The following is a 25722-nucleotide window of genomic DNA, read 5'->3' as shown; positions in this document are numbered from 1 at the left end:
CACCACAAAGCTCACTTGGCACGAGTTGGAATCGAACCAATGACCCCATGCACCAGAAAAGAACGCTCTACCACTGAGCCACCGCGGCCCCTCCGTTTTATTCTGAACAAATAGCAGGAGTAACTAACTACCCGAACGCTTCTGAAGCAGCTATTCGATCGCGCACATGCTGTCCATCCTGTATGATAAGCTCCTTCATATTTCTGTTCATCCGCGAAAAGCCGGTCAATCGGTTTCCTCGTACACGCAGTCTGAAGTTGTTATGAGTGAGCCTGCAAAATTACGTCATTGTTTCCACTTTGGGTAGTCTGAGTCAAGTGGACTGCTTATGTAACACACAAGTTAACATTTTGAAGTTCATTCAACTCCTCTTGGAAATTTATTATTATTATTATTATTATTATTATTGATTAATTGATCGGTTGGTCTGAGTTCAGGGTTCCGTCCAGCAGTGAGGTTATACGAAACTTGGACCTATAACTTAACGTGGGATCTGAACCACATGAGCTTCACTTGAAAATCGAACCCAGACCTCCTACGCCAAAGACGTGTACACTATCCACATAGCCAGCCATGGGGGCGCTTTTTGTGTGTAGACAGAAATTGTATCAGATGTTTAATATGTCGAGAAACATTAAGCGGTTGCTCAAAGAAGTTTAGTGTCGAGCGACATTATTCCGGTTCAATGGATATGATAAGTTTGAAAAGGAGGAGAGATCTTAGGCTGCTGCAGAAATAAAAAATAAATAAATAAAAATGTTAACAAATAGAATAAAAAATAAATGAATAAAAATGTTAACAAGTAGAATGAAATCTCTTAAGTTTTCCGTCCCACGGTTATGCAGGTTAGGCTAAAGAGACAATGATGATGAGAAACGCATGAAATGGTGGAATGAAGAAAGTCAGAGGAAACGGGAGAACCACTAGAAAACGCACGCACACGGTGTTTGTCTACCACAAAGTCCATTTCGCGTGAGCTGGGATCGAACCTAGACCCCACGCAGCAGAGGCAAACGCTCTGCCACTGAGACATCGCGCCCCCAATAAAAATGTTAAATTAAACTAACAACTATTATTATTAGTATTATAAATCATAACTATTGTTTTTAAAATTCTTCTGGTAGTTGAAGGGTAAGCAGGAACACAGTAGTATGATGCACAATTTTCAAATTTACTTTCAATTTGTAGAACTGTATTCCTCAAAAGTAATCCATGAACTACCGGTGGTGCACAGCATGGTTCCTGGTGGCCAGAAGATGTATAAAATGTATGTCCTAGGACTTTAATTTTGTTTTGTGTAATATAATGGTCGAATAATTCTTTTCATACTAGGTTAGGAATGATATTTTTGGATGAGTATTTTATTTAAAATAATTACTAATATTTATATAAAATTTTATTATTTTAGGTTTGTAAAACAATGTCTCAGAAATAAATTTTTGCATCTACATATTTACAAAAATTACTGACAAGATACCTATTGAAAAATAATAGAAACATCTGGTAATCAAATTCAAATACAAGTAGATATTCTTTCTTTCCTCTTTTTTAAAATTTCCCTCTTGTCCGTTGATCCATTGATAAGTTGCGTAATACCATTTGCTCCGGAGTGTGTCTTCAAGTGGATAATGTATTAAACTATTGCTTTCATAATAAAAAATCAGCATCTTATTTAATAATTTCCTTTCATAATAATTATATTTCAATAGTTTCCTAGTAATATATTTCAATATATTATTTCATGAGCTAACAAAGCACGAAATTCAGGGATATCATATATATATATATATATATATATATATATATATCCCTGAATTTCGTGCTTTATTAGTTCATGAAGTAATATATTTCAATAATTTCCTAGTATTTCAGCTTTAAGGGATTGATCACATTGAACAATGTTCTTTTTAAGACACAAGCAGTCTTCAATGAACACACACTCTCTCACGTGTTCCCTGATACGTATATACAGTATATCATATATATCATCTTTTTGAGTATGTCCTGATTCTATGGGGTGTTCCTGTGTAAGCTAAAACAAAAAAAAAAAAAATAAATAAATAAATAAAATAAAAATAAAAATAAATAACTCTTCTGTGAAATATGGCAATTTTCCTGTCCTTCATCGGCATATTTTGAAGCTTTTCCCTGACTTTCAAGGTTAGTGTGAACACCGGGAAAAGGCATTCTTGATCCATTTTAAAATCGTTTACCGAAGTCCCTGAATTTGTCCCTTAAATGACCCAGTACTGCCAGACCAAAAAATGTCAGAAACTCAGAAGTAAAATTTGTCTCACATTAGATATGTGTTTGATCTTCCAACACCCCATCACGAAAATAACACACGTTTCTTCTATTCCGTAGCTGTGATTCGTCAAACACCATTTACACCTTTAAATGTTGCACCCAATTTCCAGCCTTTTCTATTGGAGACTCCTCTTTTGATTTGAAATAACAATTACCAATTGTCCTTCAGAGTTCGAATTCCCTAACACACAACCCTTCAACAATAGTAAATTTGACATCTCTCACGATAGCATCCTCGAAATCCTCCCTCCAGATTCTTCCATTTCCCTATGAAAGGACACTTACGCTACAATTTTATTCGTTTTTTTAAATTTTTTTTTTCTATATACTTTTCATTTTGTATTATGCCCCTTTATTTTCATCACTTTTATTTTTATTATTATTCGCGTACTTTATTTTTAAAATTAAAACCATTGAAAATGAAAATGAAATCTTTAAGTTTTACGTCTCACAGTTATGCCGGTTAGGCTAAAGGACACAGTGATGATGAGAAATGCATGAAATGGTGAAATGAATAAAGTGGGAGGAAACGGGAGAACCTAGAGTAAACCTACGCACACGAATTTCTTCATTGATCTATATTTCAAAAATGTTTTCACTTACACTATACAGATAAAAATATTTTTCTTGACTTATTATTTCTTCATACTCTTACCGGTTTATCTACTACTTTTACCTTCCTCTGGTAAACTCTCCAACGTCTACTAGGCAACATGGAACTTCATTCCAATACGCTACGTACCTGGACACGTCATAGTTACAGTAGATTTCTTCTATACATGGGCAGTTCGGTAAATTCTTTGAACTTCCCCTGCTGGATTTCACAACAGTATCCCTTCCTCCCCCGCTCTTTTCGCCGCATTTGCGGGGTTGCAATGTCGCAGCACCCACTGTGTCTCGGTCTCTCACTCTCTCTCCCAATACTATAGCTAATGAAAAGGAGATGTCAGGCCTCCATGTTTTGCTACAATCGAATATAATAATATATACGTATAAATGAAATGAAATTTTTTAGTTTTAAGTTCAACGGTTATGCCGGTTAGGCTAAATGAGACGGTGATTATGAGAAATGAATGAAATGGTGGAATGAAGAAAGTGGGAGGAAACGGGAGAACCCGAGAAAACCCACGCACACGGTGTTTGCCCACCAAAGTTCACTTGGCGGGAGCAGGGTTTGAACCCGCGACCTCATGCACCAGAGGTATATACGTATAAGAAAACTATACATGTTAAACAGCAATCTTCTAATCACTGACTGAAAGGACAGCGTTTGGAACTGTGGCAACTAAGTAGTCTACGTGGACTTGACGAGCGGTTGTCCAATGCTGAAATGAGGGTTCTGGTTGGCCATTTAGTTATCGGGAGTGTTTTCCCACAAGTTCCTGCAGACGATAACTTATTTATGGCACTAGCCACCACACGTAGAAAGCGACATCTTTTATATACAAACTGCATATTAATAGAAGGAATCGACCATACTTCTATGTTCTTTCCTGCATACTACTTCCCTTCGTATCTGATGAAGCATTTAGCGACAAACCTTATCGCTTACTCTCTTCAGTCGTTTGCTATTATCTTGTAATTTATTTGCCATGCCTGTTTCAGGATTCTTTAGTATCAATTATATTTTAAAATAAATATATTATAAGTCCACACTTAACTATGCTAATTACCTATTTATTACTCCCAATAGGCTGTTCGTGTGACGTCCTTCTGCATTAGTTCGAATTAATGTGCAGCACTCTGACCTGCTTTATTGCAGGATTGATCACGAACTCTGTTCTTGTATTCTGAGTCTGGAAATAAATAAAACAGACTGTTCTATTATTTTCATTTATATACTGAGCAAACAAATTGTTATTGCACTCACCGGTGACTATTACCATCAAAAGAAGATTATCTTTAAATTTTGATAAAGGAAATCTCAACAAAAATGAGCATGCTATCATTTATAAATTCTCAAGAAAATATAAAAAGTAATTTCTCTTCAGCATATGAAAAAAAAAAAAAAAGGTGGCTTGCCCCTCCTCTTCCACTACCGCCTGAGAGGGTACCTACTCACAGGATGCCCAGGCGCTTATGTCAAATAGCCATTTGCACTCGACTATAATATGACATGCGTTCGACTTGGTCACAGACCAGTTGAGTGAGTCTACAAAAGAACATAACAATATGCGTGTTGCGCTGTTGGCGGAAAATTAGTACCACAAAGTAGGGCAGGGGATAAACATTACATTTTAAGTGGAAATCGACGAACTGAAACTTTAGCTCTGTTAAAACAGATTTATGGTGAACAAATCACGTGCCACCGCGCAAAGTATTCGCTAACCCTCTCGCCTTAGATGCGAGCGGTCCTTGGTTCGATTCGTGGTGGAGGCACTCAGTCGATTGGATTGGATTTGAGTTTGGTGCAGTGTTCAGCAGCGAGGCTATGAGACGTGAATCTACAGTTTAACGTGGAATCCAAACCACACCTTCTTCCGCCGAAAATCGAACTCGGGCCTCCCACGCCAAAGGCGTGGCACTCGGTTGAAAAGATGTAAGAGCTTTTTTAGGTCAGCCATTCTGAATGAGGTTTTTCTTCATTTGCACCACGCAAATATCGGGATGGTACCGGATAGTGTGATTGTCGAGGGATGTTATTCCTAATACATGATGGGCTTAAAGGCATAGATGCCGGTAATGTCCAGTAATATGTATCAATAAATAAATAAATGAACAAACAATGAAGAAGTCAACAGGTTTTGAATGGCATACACTGTCTCCGAAATCCGTTCCGAAATTTAACTCATCATTCTATTCTCCTGATGTAGTACTTATCTCCTTAACTGGTTGAATCCCATGGGCGAAATGAGTGTGCGACATAAGTGAACCAAATAATAAATGTATTTTCGAAACTGTTGAAAGCGGTGTCAGTAAGTGTCTCAAATACAAGAAACTTGAAAATAAGTGAAAATTCGTTGGTACAGCAATTTAAATTTGAGATCCACTATCAGGTACCGCGGTCAGGTGAAGTAAATTTACAACAACAAACCACAAGATCTTTCTCTCTGCCTCTTTTTTTGAAGCAAACTCGAAATTGTAAATTCTATAAACCTTGTTGCTGAAAATGGCATTAATACAAACGAGCATTTTTTTCTCCGATAATGTAAAGAAGTGCAAATAACGTCATGCAACCAAGAAATTCTAAGACACAACTAAATTATAAATAATTTATACAAAAATGAAGCAAAATTTATACAACAATATTACGCCATGTCTATGTCAACAGAGTGTCTACTAAAATTCCAAAATGAAATTTCCTGACTTCTTCGTGACCTTTCCTTTACCAAATCATAAAATTTCCTAACATTTTCAAGAGCGAATTTGAGTGCGAATTAGGCCGAATTTTCATCCATGCGATAGAAACATACTTTGCTTGCGATTTGGTAGTGTCTAAAACCGGCCATAGACATTTTTGATGGTGAATTTTGACGTTTTATAGAACAAAATTTTCCAACTTGTGCTTACATTTGTACAGTTAAAAAAAAAATCGTGATCCAAAAGCTAAATTTCGTGACTTTCATGACCGTTTTCTGATTTCGTGACATTCGTGACCGATAGACACCCTGGTCAACAGTAGTGGTCTACGAGGTCCGATCATGAGAACAGGGTAACATTCAGGAACCTGACAACAACTGGATGCACATAATCTACAGTAGTATCAAGTGAAACCCACACAGGATATCACAGCCTCAACGGGTTGTTGTGATGAAGACTTAAAAGTGGATATCGCGGCTTCACTAAGAGTCGTACTTAAGACCCAATTTTCGGTTCCAATTGGTACGAACATAATTTGGCTTCATTCTAAAAATCCAGCGCGCCACGACAAACATACCGTGCAACGTTCCATGAATATTTCCTTCAGTGGAATAGTCGTCTACCTAGGGGCGTTCCTTCCCTTTGAAGACAGCAGTTGTAGTATCTTTTCCAGATTTACATCCCACGCTGTAAATGTACGAAAAACACTTCTATTTACATTTGACTGCGGGAATTAAATTCACATCTCGTATATACAAGATAAACAAAAAAAAGTTCTTGCCATATTTGACGTCCCATTAATCATGAGCTTACAGAAATGAAACAAAATGACGTAAGTGCCTGCCAAGCGATCCCGAGTTAGTCTGACCATTGGCCTTCTGTAATACAGGTGAGTTGTACACATACAGCAGCCATAGCTTGTCCAGTGTCGAAGAGAAATGAAAGTATCGAAATAGCTAGATCGCGTGTGTTTATTGTATGACTTTAAAATAGATCTCTCAACTGCCGCACCAAGTCGCCCCATATGCTAGGTATCGGTTTCAGAAATTCAATTCGGAAGATGTGCGCCTTTCGGATAAACCTCGCAGTGGGCGACCACGTGTCGAGGCCCTGAAAGCAGCCATGGAGAAGGATAGTGGTCTAACGTGTAGAAAGGTTCTACGTTTCTGCTGGCCTGCATGGCATAGGAAGTTATACAAGTTAAGCAAATGGGTACCCCACACTAACAACAATTGGGTGGGGAAACCAACAAGGAACAACGAGTGATAGCCTGTTTATCCTTGCTTACTCAGCACCTGAACACACCCACCTTTGATCACTTGCTCATTAGTGACGACAAGTAGGTTCTCTATGACACTCTTAAGCGTACAAGATATTGGTTTTTGCCACGTGATCCTCATACCTCAAGACCACCTCTGCACCCACAAAAGGTATGCTCTCTGTATGGTAGAATTTTCGGCATGAGGTGCATTACGAGCTCCTTCCATTTGGTCATACCATCACTCCTGACCTCTAGTCTCAGCAGTTTCAAAAGATAAACCGTGCATTACGGCAGGAGCAAGCATTGGTGAATCGCAAGGCTGTGCTGTTCCTGCACGACAAAGCCAAGGCACGTGTTGCAAAGTGGACCGGGGAGATCTTTGAGCAACTTGGCTGCGAGACATTGTACCATATTCACCAGACCTTGCGCCAACATATTACCATCTGTTTCATTTTCTCAATAACCACCTCCGTGGGAGACCCTTCGCGAATGAGGGAGACCTGCGGAACATAGGACTTCTTTGCATCCATGACGGCCGAGTTTTACCACCAGGATATTGTGCAGGTACAGGAACGTTTTCAAAAGATGTTGGATGCTGATGGAATTGCTTCGAAACCTAAAAGTACGTACTGTCCACTGTTGCTCTTTGTTTATCACTGCCTTAGAACGGCAAGAAGTTTTTGGTTACTTATAGATGATTCTACACATGTAAAAACCAAATGAAGCTGTTAAATTAGACCCAGGGACCAAGAGAGAATGAAATCTTGTACTGTTATATCTAAGAAACTTACCTGAATAAGCAGATTTCTTTCTGAATATTTCATTTTAATACTATCTCTTCTCCACATGGTTCTTGCCTCCCTCATTTTCAACTGTTGTCGTTCTTAGGACTGCTTTGTTCTGAGATGCCTGGAGATACATAGCACTATAAGTAGCGACCTTTAGTTGCTCCGCTATAGAAGTAATAAGCGAACGAATGCGTTCATTAATAAAGATCTGGTCCTCTTGAGCTAATAATGACCAATGTTTCTCATGAATCAGACAATGAGCTATTTCATTCTTCTGTTCGGGCTTTACAGATGGGTCTTCGCTGATTCTACGTAGAAAATCGAAACAATTTTCCACTTTACATTTCCGTGTGATGGCAGCCGATAAAGCAGAAGCTGATAATGGTCGATTTAGCTGCTGATCTGAAACTTTATTATTGCATCCTGAAGGTTGGTTACTTGATTCATGAATTTTAATGGCAACAGTATCAATATTATTAGCAGTATTTGCGTCTTCTTCTGGAACAGTGGATGATTCACCCATATTTGGACTGTCTGGTGGACAAGATGCAGAATCTTCTGGTGATGGTGTAAAAGCATTTTGAAGTGCTGGAACTTTGTCTTCAGATGATTCTGTAAAAGCACGCTGATCCGTTGGAGCCTTGAGTCCAGGTGATGGTGTAAAACCATGTTGAACAGCTGGAACTCTGACTTCAGATGATGGTGTAAAAGCCCCTTGAACTGCTGGAACCTTGATTTCAGACGACGTTGTAATGGCATGCTGAATTGCTGGAACCTTGATTTTGGACGATTGTGTAAAAGTTTGTTGCAATACTGGAGCCTTAACTTTAGATGTTGGTGCAAAAGCCTGTTCAACCCCTGGAACTTCAACTTCAGATGGTAGTGTATAAACATGCTGAATCACAACTTGAGATGATGATCTAAAAGTATGTTGAACCACTGGAGACTTAACTTCAGATGATGATGTCAAAGCACGTTCAGACACTGGATCTTCCCTCGAATTTACAAAATCAACTGAAACACAATAATCATGGTCGCTTACACGAGAATTCACTGCACTTTGTTCATTGGATATACCCTGTTCTTTAATTGCATCCTTGGACTCCTGTTTTGTGGAAAGGTTCTTGGAATGCTGTTCTGTAGATATACTCTCAGAACTTTGTTCTACAGACGTGTTCTCGGAAACTAGTTTTATCTGAGGGTGACGTTTTTTAGGCAAACCTGTGTACCGTTCTCTTGCCTCTTGCATCATTTTTGGAATAAGATGCTTATGAGGGCAAGTATTCATAGGTTGAAAGCAATCTTCTACCAGACACATTGGCACTGCTCCGTTTGTTAAATGCTCCTCCCACTCTAAAAATTGGTTTCGTGAAAAATGCTTCTGACACAAGTATCCATTTCCCAGTTGATCTGGCGAAAACCTTGGATTTTTTGTTGCTAGCGCCCACAACTGGTACCTGTCAATAAGAGGGAGAAAAACAAGATGAAGGAATACTTATATTGTAAAGTAGTAAGTATACATTGTTTAAAAAGTGATAGTAAGAACCGTGTACAGTAAAACCTGTTAACTTGGCCACCTGCTCATCTTGGCCTGGCTCGTCTTGAACCTGCATTTTCCCATAAGACGTTCGTTACTTATTACTCTAAGTTGGCCATCTGTCTATCTTGGAAGTTGGCGGCATTGAATCAATGTTTACCCTATGATGATAAATTTGACTGCGTATCTTGGCCACGCAAAATATCGTTTTGTTATTTTTCTTAACTCTTTCGTAATCTCATAAGAACGGTAGATGTTTTGTATTTGTGACTGGAGACAGAGAAGCATAGATTCCCATGAATTGTTCTTGGAGGTCTATGGCCAGAACACTACCCTGATAAAGGGGTGGTGAAGGAAGATGTGAATAAGAAAAAGCAACTACAGGAATTCAGGACATATGTACATATTTGTTTACTCTATCTGTTTTGGTAAAACCATTAGCTATATCGGTCCCTTTCATTAGTGGGGAGCTTTAGTAATTCCGGAAAATTCTCAAGATGAAGCTAACCATCTCAATTGTCAACTGTTGGCACCTGACGGCTTGTAGAAAAGTAGCGGAGGGTTTGATATATGAATTCCCTTAAGATTTTTCTCAAAAACTTCTTTTGCCCCGAGGGAAACGTTTATAGCTCATTAACAACAGGTAAACAAAATTAGATTGTATATATGTGCATAAAAGAATAAATACTCCATATATATATATATATATATATATATATATATATATATATATATATATATATAAAATTATTTAAAAGTAGCTGTCGAGTCATTGGTTATTAAAATTTTACAACCAAGTAATACTAGCAATTCTATTCTGAAAATACACCAATCATACTTATTTTCTGTAAGTTGGTCACTTTTTAATGGAACAGATGGTAGCGAACATAGACAGGTTTCACTGTATATGCAAGTATATAACTTAGCCCATGAAACTCCGCCGCAACTCTACAATCCCATTTTGTCCCATCGCGCTTCTTTCTAAAGACATGTATTCTACTTTCACGTTCCCCTCTCTTAGACCACGAAAGCAAACATCAACATAGACGTAGATCTGTTGTGCATCATCCTCTCCCTCCCACCTCTTTCTTACTGAAGTGTACGTGGGAATGATATAGTGGTTTCTGCTCCTTCATACAACGTTTTCATTCCGTGGATACTACCTAGTGTTACCAACGACAAAAAAGGCAATATGGTTATCACAGAAGAGAGAGACAAAAAGAAGACAGTTTACTGTCGCTAGAACACGTTTCACGACACGTTTCACGTTTGTCAAAATTCTTAATCCGTTCCGCAACCCGTGTTCGCGAACCGAAATTACTTTTCCCATTGAAATTAACGTAAATACAATTAATCCATTTTCGCCACCACAGAAACATGGTATGATACATTTATTATTATTATTATTATTATTATTATTATTACATTTTTATTTATTTATTTTTGTGATGAAGAATGTCGAATAAAATTATCCTTAATCTGCTGATATCTGAAATGCTAGGTATCTACTGGAAATTTGTATCGATACTATAAATACTGACAATGAATTGGAAATTATTCTGTAATCCTGGAGAAACGTAAAAATTACCTTTAAGACCTCTCAAGATGGTAGTCCACCATCTGGGTGTAGGTAGTGATAGAGCTAACTGGGCGATCACTGAAAAACAAGCTAGTTCGAGAAACAAAATGGATAGTGTCCGTTACCGTTTATAGTTTTTTATTTATTTATTTATTTTATACGCAGTTCGTATTTGTGCAAAAGCGTAGACGCAATCGATGGAATTAAATGTTTTCACTCATTTTTAATAATCTGATTGTAAACAAGTAAGCTTCGTTTAACAGTCTGAAACTATGGTAGACTTCGGAACTATGCGAATCCATTACTGGAACCGGAAGCAGTACATTAATAAATTAGCTCCAATAGCGAGATATGATTAAAGATAGAACCTGTTCTTCGGACGCTCAATCCATATCGAAATCGCTAATTCTTACTGTATTTTTGCGGAGATCGACGGAAGTAGTTGTAATGTTCCACCATTTCCGATTTTAGAGAGAGATACAGGATAAGATGGTGTCATTACTTTACACCCAGAAACGATTTCAGGAAACTGCTTATTACTGTATTTGTATTATAAAGATCAATATTGACACCGGAAATTGTCAATTTCTACCACTTCCGGTTTAAACAGAGGGCTACGGTGGAAATGGAAACTATTCTTGGGATGCTGAATCAATACAAAAACAGGGTGTCTACTATTTCAGACAAATACTATTCCCTGACTTTTGCAGGTTCTCCAGACCAAAACAGAAAATTTTCCAGACTATATTTTAGTGAAGTTAAGTAACCACTATTCTTTAAACACTTGAAGTTTTATAATATCTGTTCTCTGAGTTACGATAGCTGTTACAAAAATATGAACAACGTTAAAATAAGTACCTATTTATTTATGGCAAGAACAATATTGTTAAATACAATGTATTTTTTGATGGCCTACCATCCACCTACCGGCCATTCCTCTCCGCACCTTGTTTCAATACAGCTAATATATATATATATATATATATATAGTAGATGTACCCCACTTGGGACGGCTGAGTCAGCGAAATTTGATCCTGTTTTCCTGGAATTGGGAGGCAAGTTTCGACAAGCCTTTAGTTGCTATGGTCATAGCCTTTTACGGCTACCACAGAAGTGCGTGGGAAAATTTTGGTTTATTTGACCCCCCGTCACCCCCTACTCCTCTTTAGTTGCTATGTTCATAGCCTTTTACGGTTACCACAGAAGCCCGTGGGAAAATGTTGGTTTGCTGTTGCTATGCTCATAGTCTTGGACGCCCGCTAGATGTAGAAAACAAGATAAAACATGAATTTTCGTGTTCTTGTCGTTTATTGGTTAATAATTTGAATCCCCAAACCCCTCACCCCTCCTGCGAAGAGCGTAAGCGGAACGTATGTGCTTGTGTAGATCATTCTGTTAGCAGCTGTTGCAAAGGAAGAAACGTCAAAAATTTAAAGATGTCATCGTCAATGAGTTTATTAGATAAGCTTAATAAGCCATCAATGGTACCCTTTACAAAAATGCGAGATTTGGAGATTGGAGTACCATTTCGTATTGTAAACTGTGAGATAATTACAACGGTATATGGTAGGAAGGCCTGTGTGACATTTGAAGGAGGTGAAAAAGTGATTTTACCTGGACGTTGTACTGAAAAATTGGAAGCAGATAATGGTGCATTATTAACGTATTTACAAAGTGGGAATGTCTGTTTAATATATAAAGGAATGAAGATTAATGTATCTGGACGTAACATGCACGATCTTGAATTTACTGAACTGGTTTACTCATCGTAAGTGTATGATACCATGTACAAACAAGATGAAACATGAATTTTCCTCTTCGCCCCTCCTCTTCATGCATGCGCAGTCATCTGTATGCATAGTGTCGTTATTCTGTGCTGACCAGCGACTGGAGTAACATGTCTTTGAGTGCTTGTGCGTCAACTATGGATACCAAGAAAGAGTACTTGTTAAATGTTGAATATGGACTTAATTCAATGAAAACCAAATTAATTTGTATCGGACTGGATAGTGATACATTTGAACCAGTGATTCGTGTTGGCAAAGGACTTGTGTTTGGAGTGGAGTTAAATTTGGCAGAGTGGGAGAAACTTGTACATTTAACCCCATTTGTTACGGACTATTTAAATTCTCAAGTGGAAATTACATTTATAAAATCTCTTGGTCGAAAAAACGAACTGGTGGTACGAAAACTAATGGGTGAAAAATTAGTGATGTTAGAGAAGAAAGGAACACTTCATGCTCCTCGAAACACTGTGTACTTAACTTCAAGTGATTGGCTTTATTTCTTGGAAATATTACCGTGTATTGAACATGCTGTGAAAAACAGTAAAGTTTGTAGTGTTGTGCTACGTGAATATTTTGACTTGTGTACAGATACTATTCGTAATCATGTACAATTGCAGTGTCTTACATGCAGAGGACTTGCCGGAATCCATACCTGTGTAGATGAACAGAGTATTATTAATGGTATGAACATTAGTTTTCCAAGTGTCTCTCTTGATAAGAACAGTGATGTGAACATTGATGGTGAACGATTAAAATTGGAAATGAAAGTATTTTGCAAACAAAAACTCATAGATTCAATTATGGCTGATTTATTTGATAGTGTATCGACACAGCCATGGTGGGGGGAAACCGAAACTCAGCCTTCGGAGGGTATCAATGAAGTGAACGACTCTTCATAAAGAAGGAGAAATTGATTTGTTTTTTTCATGTATGCTAAAGAACGTAATATTAAATGTAATAAAAAATATATATAGTGAAAAGTGAAATGTTTTATTTGTGTGTGTGTTTTGTGTTCGTTTCATACACCTCAATATGATAGGATTTTAAAGTTTTTTATAAGAAAAAAATCCTAACATATTTTTTCCTCGTATATTATAAGTGATACGTATAATAATAATAATAATGAATTCAAATTCTTGAAATGAATGTTAAAATAAAAATTAGTATTTGAAATTATTATTATTATACAACATTGTCTTAAGTATGATAGGACTTTTTTTAATTTTTAAAAAGGGACTAAAATAATTAATATTAAAATTTTAAAAAACAAAAGTCCTATCATAATAATAATAATATTGAATTCACATACTTGATTTAATTTACGAAAGAATAACTGATTAAGTATTTGAATTCATTATTATTATTATGTAGCTATATGATTACATCATTGAATTAAAAATCAGTTTTAGAATCTTTTTTTTAAATTCTTTAATTCAATGACTTAAAAATATGTTTTATGATATGTGTATTTAATTACATAACTGATCATAAAACATATTTATTTATTAGGAAACGGAGAAAATAAGAAATAAAACATTTGTTTTCAAAGAGAAAAAATAATACAAAGTGTTTATTGTTGATGAAAATATTTACACAATTAAAACGACGGTAGGTATAGTACATTTTAAAAGAACGTTAGATTTTGTTTCCATTGTTCACGTGTTGATAACTTCACAACTGCCATATACTGTTCACTGATGATACTACTGCTGTTGATGTTGATGATGAAACGTAGATAGAAGTCAATCTTTACATTGAAGATGATGTCCATACACACGATGACGATCTTTTACTCTCTGAAATGAAAAAAAATTGAAAAACAAACTTAAAATTTATTTTATCTATAATCATGAACAAATAATAATACATACAAACACATTATAATAAAGAAGAAGAAGAAGAAGAAATGGCTACCTGCAATAATATGAAAAGAAAGTAATCAAAACAAACGAAGAAGAAGAATGAAGACATGGTTACCTGTAAAAGTAAATACAGCAAACGACGATCATTTTTTTCTGGAGTTGATGAGAAAGTGTAATGAAATTCATTTAAGGACTTTCCTTTAGCTTTGAAGCATAGGAAAAGATATGAATAATGCCCACATAGGGATGATTTTACACTTTGAATTTGTTTATTATTAAATGTATAAGAAGTGGAATTTCTACGTAGAAATTGAATATGATGCATTACATATGGAGGAAATCCAAATGTATCGAAGTAATGGGCACGGCCATCAGTATGAATATATACGGAAATCCAGTGTGTGCCAAGTTTGTTCGAGGGATCTGTATTTATGATGATAGCTGCAGGTAGTGGAACATGTGCTGGTAATTCATTGGCTGCATATACGCCAACGAAATGATTGTGAAATAAAGAATTTGTTTGCAAAGCATTCAATAAATCTAGTGTAGAGGACATCATGTATAAAAATGCAGACATGTACATATATGATATGATATTTAAATAACGTACCTTTAAAAATCCATGATGATGTTCCTCTGATGATCCACTTCTAAGAGAGATTGGAATTCTCCATACACAATGCAGGAGATAGGTGCTGGTAGAGGCTTCGTAAAATGAACTTCCAGACGAACACACCCATGACGTATAAGATTCCAATGCTGCACAGCGCTGGCTTCTCCATCTTGAGTAATGTCGAAAACAAAGATAGTGTATCCTTGAGGAAAGTCAAGGCGAGGAATATTGTTGCCATGATTGGAAAAGTGAATGCCTGATCCACAGAATAAGGTATGATATGAGGAAACATAGAGGTTGTTTTCGAAAATTGGTTGTAATGGTTTTGAAGGTACAGGTTTTCCATCAATGTATAGAGAGAAGAAATTGATGTCAAAATGTTTGAAATGAAATGGATTTGAAGTTATTGTTCCTGTATAGGCATCATTTTGTGTGAACGCCACAATCACACGAGTTGGTAATACTCCCATAAATAAATTATCAATTGTTTTTGATTGAAGATCCTTTGGAATGACGAACGACTTCATTTGCACTCTTGTGAGAGGATATTTGGCTGTTGTTGATTGTAGAAGCTTGTTATGTGCTAGTTTTATTGTAGGACTAACATTAATCTTTTTAATATGTAAAGCAGCGTCTAAAATGTTCACTTTAGCCTCAACAGACGCATCACTAGCGATGAGACAAAAGTTTGGCTTTGCAGGAATTAACTTGAGACGTAATTCTACTCCTTGGATTAAAAATTTATCTTGATTAAAAATATCACAATGAAGATGTCCAAGCATGTCGAATTTTGCACTTTTTTTTGTTAATTCATAACGTTGTTGAAATCCTTTATTACCACTAGATGTTGCATCCATATGTCCAGCAGTATCTTGAAACCAGAATGCACATTGAAGATGAGTATTTTTAGCAGAATCATCATAATTTAACAGTTTTTCAATGTATGATCGATATGGATGATTATGAGATGGAAATGAAATCAGTTTGTTATTTAAATACACTTCCACTTCACTGAACATAGAATTTAAAAAGTCATTAATAGGAGCCACAGCTTTATCACTTTCACCAAATGCTGATCCATCAGGCTTAACGATTTGAGCTTCGATGTAAAGAAGAGTATGTGGTAGATCTATGTATTCATCACTTGTTCCTGGGATGACAAACTCTATAGGAGCATTATCAGCTAGTGAACTGATTGGTTTGTATGTAACGACATGATTATCCAATATACTGGTTTGCGTTGGTTTTGTAGAAAAAATATCTAGTTCACTTTTTACACACTCGCAGGATTGATGATGTAAGAAAGCCATAATGGTGATGATTTAATCAAAGATATCGTGTGATAACTTCCTCTTCTTATAAGACTGATTTTTCTTTGTTTTCTGTGTACGTTTCCTCTTGCCCTTCTTCTTCTTGCGCTTGATGATGTGTAATGGTGAAGGGTTAAAGATGGAATGATGTGTAATTCTTCTTTTCCTTCGTTGATATCCAGATCCTAGCATAGATTTCAGTTTATTTTTTGCTTTGTCTTGCAAGACGGATCTCGCTTCACCCATTCGTTGATGAAAGGATTCGTTAATAGGTTGATTGTCGATGATGACATCAGTAATAACGTTTGCTCCAGATTTTAATAATTCCTTTCCTACTGTTTTAGCTCCTTGTTTTACTAGTGGCATGACAGAACGAAATAATCCTCCAAGGAAACTTCCAATACCATGTCCAACTTGATAAGGGGAGCCAACATAAACGTTTCCAGTTCCAGAAAGAGCTTGTTTTTGATAATATTGTAAATATGGATTATTCATATTTGTCGATGTTGACGCACTGGTCGAAAATGTAGTTTAACGCATACAGTTCCGAAAGTGAATGCCAGTGGAGAGCCTGTACTATCTCTTATATCTATTTTGATGTGTTCAAAATGCATCTTCTCTATAGGCACATAATGTGGAGGATTAAAAATTTCTATAACACTACTTCCAAATGTATGATTCACAGGATTCATATTTATGATACGTAATAATGGTGCTACTGTATCTCCAACAAATACAGATTGAATTATATCACAATACACATACATTGTAGATGGAAGTCCTAAACGTAAATTTGGAATGCTTTGGCCTTGTTGCATATCCTTTAAATCAACGCTTGGATCAAACCCCAACATCGCACTAACACTTGGTGATAATGCAACGTCTACATCTATGTCTTTATGAAGACGTCGTATAAAACAGGTATTACTCTCACGAGTATAAGAAATATGTAAATTTGTGAATCTGTTGTACGTATTTATTATCTTTATCAATTCTGATATGTCAGTGTAATAACGTACAGGAATAGTTATAAATTTCCATTCATCACTTTTTGCAGGTTTGTAAAAAATTTTATTATTTTCGTCATTAATATTTAATATTGAATGAGGATAATGAATTTCAACAATAGCCACTTCCCACTTTTCATGGAATTCCATTCTTTGATGAAGTTTCGTAGTGTATGATGTTAAGGTGTTGTCAGGAAAATATTCCATAGAACTATTACTGGGAAGCGTAACGTAAAAATCTCCATCAGGTTCCATTGTACTTCTCGATCTTCTTTACGGATGATGCAGGTATCCAGGAATCGAAAGAAGAAGGATATCCTTTCCAATGAACAAGATATTCTTTTCTGCTGCCTTTTCTTCTTGTACGTATGATTTTATCTATGTAAAATGTCTTTGATAACGTCACAGGTTGTAATTCCTCTCTGTAAAATAATCCATCCAGTGGTTCCTTGTTTAAATCTTCAATTTCATAAACAGGTGGATCTCTCGGTATTATCTTCTTCACTTTAAATATTTCCCAAGTCCAATTTTGCATATATCCTTTATCAAATGTACGTTTAGTTTTACTAATTCGTACTGTATCACCAATCTTAAGATGTTTTGAGAAATTTGGATTCTTCTTCTTCTTCTTCTTTATTTTATTATCATATTGATTATGCCATACTTGTAATAGGTTATTTTGAGAAACATTTGCAGGTGACATCTTTATGCTTGAATGATAACCTTCATTGTATGATTTCACAAGAAGAGGTAATACATTTAAATAATTATACGTTTGATACTTTGTAAAATACTTCCACATTTTTTCTTTTAGAGTTCTGTTAAAACGTTCTACAATACTAGCTTTTATATCAGGATTTTTAGTTGTAATATGTTTTATTTTGTTGTGCACTAAATACTTCTGTATTGTTTTATTAGTAAACTCACTTCCTTTATCTGTTCGGAATGTAATTGGTTTTCTGTCTTTGAACACAATTTGCAATGCTTTTAAGACATCATTTGTACTTTTAGATTTTAATGGCACAGCCCATGCATATCGACTGAACACATCTATCACTGTAAGAATATAACGATATCCATCATTAAATTTATGAAGAGATTGAAGATCATTAATATCACTTTCCCACTCATCATCAATGTTATTCACTACATAGAAATCTCTTTTAAAACGACGACGTACAGGTTTGTGTAACGTATATGTTGTTTGTTGCAGTAACCATCTTCTTATACATTGTATAGGAATTTTCTTCCTTGTAGCTATCCACAATTTTTTAACAGTTGAAAACGAGGCAGGATGTGAAGGGTTGTAGTAAATCTTGCTTAACTGTTTGTTTACGGTTTCCACCTTGACCATACTGGACGTTTACAGGTACGTTTCCTTTTCCTTATAGGAGATATTACTTTTTCCTTTTCTTCTTCTTCTTCTTCTTCTGCTTCTTCGTCGTCTTCTGCAAACGATTTCAGAGGTATTTTTTCCCTTGACGATGATGCTGTTGGCGATGCTTTAGTTCGTCGTAAAATATATGACAAACGTTTTGGATTTCCAATAAGTTCTTGAGGTGTGTTATTAGAAGATAAATAATTACAAAATTTCTCCCATCCCGGTGGATTTGTGTGTTTCCGGGGTCGCGACACATCAGAAATTAAATCTACAATGTGAGATCCTTCTAGTTTATCACCTCTGATGTAAACAGTTCCTTTATTATCCCACGTGATATTATCATCATGTTTCATTCTATGTAGTAGTAATTCAGCTCTTTTACGAAACATTTTGGGTATAGATAATAATATTTCTTCTTCTACTTCAGGCTTCTCTGATTTAGTTGACGTAATTGAAAGTGTCACAGGTTCTTCTTGTTTTCGTATTAAATGTAAATATTTTTGAAGAATATTATTATACTGATTCCACTTTTCTTCATCACTAAGCGATGATAACTGTAAAATCTCTTGCATTTCTTGATCCAAATTAGATTCACGTTTCTCCAGGGCTGATGATGATGATGTTGCTGGTGTTTGTATACGATTCAGAACTTCAGGTGGAACTAAAATCATCATCTTTGCGTGTTCCATTGTACTAACGGAATAGTAAACTTGATAATGCACCAGTTAAAATAGGAGCTAATAATGCCGGTAGGAATCCACCCTGCTGCTGTACTAATAAATGCTTCTTCTTCTTTTGGATGGAGTTTCCTTTCTTCACAAGATATCGAAGCGTCCTCTTGTATCGCTTTAATCTTGCTTTCTGTGTCTTTGTAAGAGGTACATTCCCTTTTAATACATTATAACAACATTCGCAAATACTTCGAATCACTGAAGAGTCTGCATTGGCCAGTATAGCTTTACGTAATTTAGGATTTGCTTTGCTCAGCGTACGAAGAAGATCTCCGTGTTTTACTCTTGGAGACATATTGTCAGAATGAAGAAACACAGTTTAAAACAAACATTATAAACACATCTTCTTCTTCTTCTATTTCGATGGAACATAAACGTAATGATAAATATCATCAGGAAAAATATTTGTTTGAAAACGAAGTTCATCTGGCGTATCCTGTTTTAAATCAATAAAGAAATATCCATATGGTAACTTTGTTGCGTCGTTGAAACTTTCTTGAAGAAATTTTGGATTCTCAGGAGTTAATTGATAACTCAAATGTTTAATTTGTGATTTATCTCTTGGATTTTTAAATAATACGAGATAAGAACAATTTAAGCTCATATCTCTGCTTCCTTTTCCCTGATGAAATATGTTTTGTGTAATAAATAGTACACTAAGATTTCTATGATGAGAACCCTTTGTAAAGAAATCAACTATATTGCGGTTCACTTCACACATTTGATCATCAATAATAATAAGATGTGGTCCAGTTTCAGGTAAAAAGTCTTTTGTTCGAGGTAATCCTTCAATAAATTGTACTTTTGTCGAAATTTCTCTGTATGCATTTTGCCATTCTGCATAGTACCAATAAATATGACGAAACGATGTATTAACCATACGTGATAAATTGGACAGGAATCGTATTACAAAGGAAGTTTTTCCACATCCACTTGGTCCGGCAACAATACATGAAAAGGGATGTTTCCACGTCGTGTCCATGTTAAAGAATATGATCATTCTTTCTTCATACGTATATTTATAAAGGGCCTTATTACATTTCTCTTCTTCTTTTGTTGGAAGTAGTGTAGCCATATGGAAGAGTATCATATGAATTTGGTATTCTACGTCGTTTAATATAATTTATCTTATAAATTTTTGTTTCGGGCATACTGACGATAGTATGGTCTTTCCTGCGGCAAATTTTTTTCTCATTGGTAATTTTTACTTCCGTGGGACGAGATTCTTCCTCTTCTTCTGCAACCTCTTCATTATCTACTATCATTTTCTTCATTACATCAAAATTTAGGTGTTTTGAAGATTCATAGTTTAATGAAAAGCCTCGTATCTTGCATACTTGAAACTCCTTCTTCGTGCTGGGATCAAAAATACGTAAGCTGTAATTCTTCGGGCCCGCCGATACATATTCTGAAATATAGGCTTCTTTACCATATTCGAGGACTTCATTTGTTAAATCGCCTAAAAAGTCACCAGTTGGAATTGTACTTTCACCAGGTTTTTGCGTATAAATGACGGAATCAGTATCAAAATATAATACTCTTTCTTGTAGTTGATCTAAATATTTGTACAATTCTAATCTTGCTTGTGCTGTTGTGTATGCGGCTATGACAACATTTACTGTTGGTAGTGAAACAGGAACGTCATCGGTGTATTGCCAATACACATATAACATGTCATCATTTACTGGAAATATTTGATGAACATCTATATCATGAGATGTTAATTTCTCATATAATTCCTTGGGTTCATTAATAATGCTGACATGACCCATGTTCTCACGTTGACCAAATTTTCCCCAAAATGAATTTAGCATTAATTTAGCTAAACTTCTAAGTGCTGGATTATGTTTAATTTTGTTCTCATCTAGACGTATTCCTTCCTTTTCATAAAATTGCTGAATGTACTTCTTCTTTAATTCATCTGTTTCACACCATGATGGCCATCCACTAGCTTCTGTTTTTGCTTTCAGGAAGGTGTTTATGTATTCTGCAAATAAGCCGCCACTTTTTGTTTTTTCATCATATTGAACAACGTCATATGCCCATATTTCATGAATATCTATTATTTTGTATCCTTTTTCTAATGCCTTTCTTACTTCATCTGCTACCCATGTTCCATGTAGCACTCGGTCTTCATCGTTGTGATTACAAGGTGCTTGGTTTAATTCATCACAACATGAACGGCAGAGTGGAAACATCAATCTATCATTTGATTTATAAGGGAGGACAGGATGAAACAGTTGTTTTGGAGGTAAAATACTGAGCTTAACTAATCCTTCTACTTCTTCAATGGTTGGAATATTTGAATCTCCAGGCAGATAGATAATAGGATGACGAATTGGAAACTTCTTAGTCTTAGAGATAAATGGGTACAATGAAATAACATCTTTGTATTTTATGGTTTCTCCTTCAGATTCTTGTGCTTTATGATACAAACGTATGGCATTCACACGTCCTCCATAAAAAGCATCACGAGGATTTAATGGTGTTTTCTTTGTATACGGATGATTACTAACATACTTCTTCATCTCTTCATTTCCTGCCAATTGTTTTTTAAATTCACAACCCCATATTTCATGCACTTCACAACCAAAATCTTTTAATTTTTGGATTTTCTTCTTTGTTGCTTCATATCGAAATTCCATGGTATCTGTAACATTATTATAGATGGGTTTATCTCTGTCGTTAGGGTAGCAGTAGATACAACCATGTGTGAAATCGCCTTCATACTCCCAGACGTGTATTTTTCCTGTATTGGGATCTGTCCATACACCATCTACTTTCATTGATGCTATTCGTTTTTCCTTACTACGTGCAGCATTGGTAATTTGGATGTTTCTGTTTTTTTCTTCCCAAGCTATCCATTGTACTGCTTCAACTGATTGTACATCTCTCCATCGATATCCGTTCTTTGGTATGATACCAATTGTATTTTCCTTTAAGAAATTTCTACGATACACTAAATTACATGCACTGGCAATTGTAATACATTCAAGTAAGGGATTGACATTAGTTTCAGATTCAAATGTATTCATAAAGGAAATACAGGCTTGACGTAATACCTCGACATCCTGTACACAATACTTGATGAGTTCTTCTTTCATTTTAAAGATGTCGTTTTGATGTTCGGTATACCATTGGAGAAACTTACGTCTTTCGTCTACTTTCATAGTATCTGCTCCATAATATTTAATGTCTGGAAGCGGCCCTTCATAGGTTTGGTTCTCACGTCGATTAAAGAAGTGTGGGAAATATCCTTTGCACGATTGAAGCCCAAATGCACCACTTAATTTACTTAAGGGCATAGGAAGAAAGCTTAGTGAATCGATGAAGGTTACGTTTCCTATTTTAAGAGAGAGAATTTTTGCTCCATTCATGATTACTTCTGGAGTCCAATTCATCTTCTCAACCATGGTCTTAATGATGAAATGTGCGTCATATCCCTTTGAATTATGGGCAACACAGATTACTGATTTAATGTTTGGTCGACGTTGTTGAAGATGTTTTAGAAAATCTTCTATTACATTTTCTCCGTCAAAAATATTTTCTCGCTTTCCACAAATGACACAATCATTCTTGATGTTGTTATCTTCATAACACTGATAACATACATGTTGACTAACCAAAACATTAGGTATGTGTTCATATATGTTTGCGTCCTCCTCTTCTATTTTCGTATCTTGTGTGCATTCAATATCATAAAACACAATCATAGATTTCTTCTCCATCATAATTTTTTCATTGGCTTTTTTCGATTTTCTTCTTTCATTCACTTTCATGTAACATTCATGATTGGGTGGTACTATATCATAGCAAATATTGCAATAAGTTTCTCCACATACGTGAGAACCTTTCTCTTTCACTACATAAATTTTCAAACACAGGGTACAGCATTTCACAATGGAACATAAAGGCTTTCCATTTTGATACGGCGCTGACTTGTGATAGTCATAGCATGTCTGGCCATAAAATTCTCGATTACAATCATTGCAAGTAATATGGGTTTCTTTAAAGTTACATGGTGGCTTCTGATGACAACGAAAACATACAGCTGTACAATGTTTCAAATGTGCATGCTTCTTTTCATATTTCTTATGACAGCTTTCGCAATAAAACTTACAGCTAAAACATGCTGTCAAGCTTTCAATGACGTTGTAGTGGTTATTTATGAACAGTAAATTTAAAGCAGTTCTCTCGTTATCACTTGGTGGAGCTTCAAACATAACATCACTTCCTGAAAAACCCCTATACACTGTGATTTTATAATCCTTTAAATATTCCTGAAATTTACGAATTTCAGGAATTCCACCACCATGACTAAGATCTACATCGGCAGCTTCACACAGATCTTCTGCTTCTTTTTCTATGATATATTTACTTTGATGTTTTACATATCTAATGTATTCAGTTTGATTTCTTCCCTTGTATTTTTTCAGTCCTATGGCAACGACGATTGCATGTGCTAAACAGCTTGTGCCTTTATTCTTAATTGTGATAATACCACGTTTTGCCTGTACATATTCATCAGTATTCATAACATGTTGTTTCAAACGTCCTTGTCCTCTTGGCATACGTACATGATGAAAATTCACGATGCAATCTTCATTTATAAGAAAAGCCGCATTACTTTGCAGTACTTTCTCATAACTTATCCATAGAACTTCTGCTGAGAGATTTCTTGCTTCTCTGAATGACAACCAAAATGGACGGTGTCCTTCTCTCTCATTTGTGATTGTTATTCCTACGTAATCATGCTGGTCCACATTACGTAGCAAATAATCTATTAGTGCCCGTAGACTTGCTTCAATTGCCGTAAAAGGGTTTTCATCTGCACACACGGGGGCTAGACGGAATCGTAGCATTCTACCCTCCATATTGTATCTTCTGTATTGTCTTCTTCGTTCTTCTATTATATGAAATCTATTGTGTCCATCATTACGGTTGTTATTTCCGAATCCTACTTGTATATTTGAATTTCGTTGTGCTTGAAATACGGCTAGCAATTCGTCCATTCTTTTTTCTATGTCGTCTAAATCGACTTCCATTTCTTCGTGTTCTGCACTAGCCTCTGCTAATATTTCCATAATTGAGGGATATATTACTACTTCTTCTTCTTCTTTTCTGGGATCGGGAAACAAATTGTTAATCCAATTTTCTAGTTCATTCGTGTAAAACTTATCATCTTCTTCTTCTATCTTCATCTCTTCATTGTTGTAATCCTCTCCTATTATTTGGGAAAACGTGAAATTTAGCAGCTCTTCTTCTTCATTTCTCCTTTCTTCGACGTCTTCTTCTGTTCCTTCTTGTAACCACTTTATAATTTCTTTAATACGGCCTGATGCTTCTTCTGTTATCGTTCTATTGCTAGCACTGTTCAATATTTGTAATAGTTCTTCTTCATCATATTCTTCTTCTTTTTCTACTGGAATTTGAATTTCATTAGTTTCTCTTTCTCTTTCTTCTTCTTCTTCTTCTTCTGTTGCTGATGCTGTTGCTGTTGCTGCTTCTTCTATTCTTTCTTCTATTTTCATTTGTTCTTCTCCGTCTTCTTCTTCTTGCATTTTTTCATGATGATCTATTTCTTCTTTTGCGTCTTCTTCTTCTTCTTCTTCTTCTTGCATTTCTTCTTCTTCTTCTTCTTCTTCTATCCCGATTATGGCATTTATTTCACTTAAAAGAACTTGCGTTTCATTATTTACGCCCACTACCTCTTCTTCTTCTTCTTCAATGTCATTAATGAAGACCGTAATCTCCTTCAGTAAATCTTGCGTACTCTCTTTTGCCATTTTTCTTCCTCAGATGTATATACGTAATGCAATATGTGTAAACGGTATATGAATATGATATATAATAGGATATATAAATCTTATTTAAATGGAATATATATATATGTATATAAATATTTTGAAAGGATATATAAGTGTTTAAAAGAATATACGAATAAGTAAAATGTAATATATAAGTAATTAAAAAGGAATAATAATAATAATATCAACGGGAATAGGAAAAAGGATTACACTTATCTTTATTTGTATGCAACCTAAAATAAAAAAGAAATGAATTTTGTTACTTATAAATCAATATATATATATATTAGATATATAAATATATACTATATAAGACAGAACTTTATGATGTCAATGAAATAATCGCTCATCATACCTTTTAAATATTTTTAACTTTTCTTCCTATTCCATGGGATGAGGAGTGAAACAAATGTATGCTCACAATCTCTTTCAAATGTATTGACTAATGAAGA

At 35.4% G+C, this 25722-nt stretch overlaps 2 protein-coding genes across 4 annotated transcripts in view; both read right to left on the bottom strand.

The window, feature by feature from the left end:
- Positions 1-25722, bottom strand: part of LOC145668949 (uncharacterized) — a 45193-nt gene that overhangs the window by 2503 nt on the left and 16968 nt on the right. For 2 of the 3 annotated variants that reach the window (XM_081737241.1, XM_081737239.1), the window contains exons 2-3: positions 7660-9113; positions 3981-4103 (exon numbers count right to left, since the gene is read on the bottom strand). In XM_081737241.1, the coding sequence (XP_081593367.1) occupies positions 7700-9113 (1414 nt within the window). In that variant the 3' untranslated portion in view covers positions 3981-4103; positions 7660-7699. Of the gene's footprint in view, positions 1-1812; positions 2033-3980; positions 4104-7659; positions 9114-25722 lie in introns of those variants that run through there. The other variant, XM_081737240.1, reaches the window with a different exon arrangement.
- On the bottom strand, positions 14137-16973 carry LOC145667463 (uncharacterized protein F54H12.2-like). Its single transcript, XM_081734940.1, has 2 exons — positions 15032-16973; positions 14137-14355 (listed from the first exon to the last, which is right to left on the bottom strand). The coding sequence occupies exon 1, from the start codon at positions 16342-16344 to the stop codon at positions 15034-15036; it is 1311 nt and encodes a 436-aa protein (XP_081591066.1). The 5' UTR covers positions 16345-16973; the 3' UTR covers positions 14137-14355; positions 15032-15033.

The sequence above is a fragment of the Thermobia domestica genome, chromosome 13, assembly GCF_964235325.1.
Source record: "Thermobia domestica chromosome 13, izTheDome1.hap1.1, whole genome shotgun sequence".
In the NCBI taxonomy this organism is placed as follows: domain Eukaryota; kingdom Metazoa; phylum Arthropoda; class Insecta; order Zygentoma; family Lepismatidae; genus Thermobia; species Thermobia domestica.
Note: the sequence above shows the minus strand (reverse complement) of the source record. Positions and strands in the feature narration are given on the sequence as shown.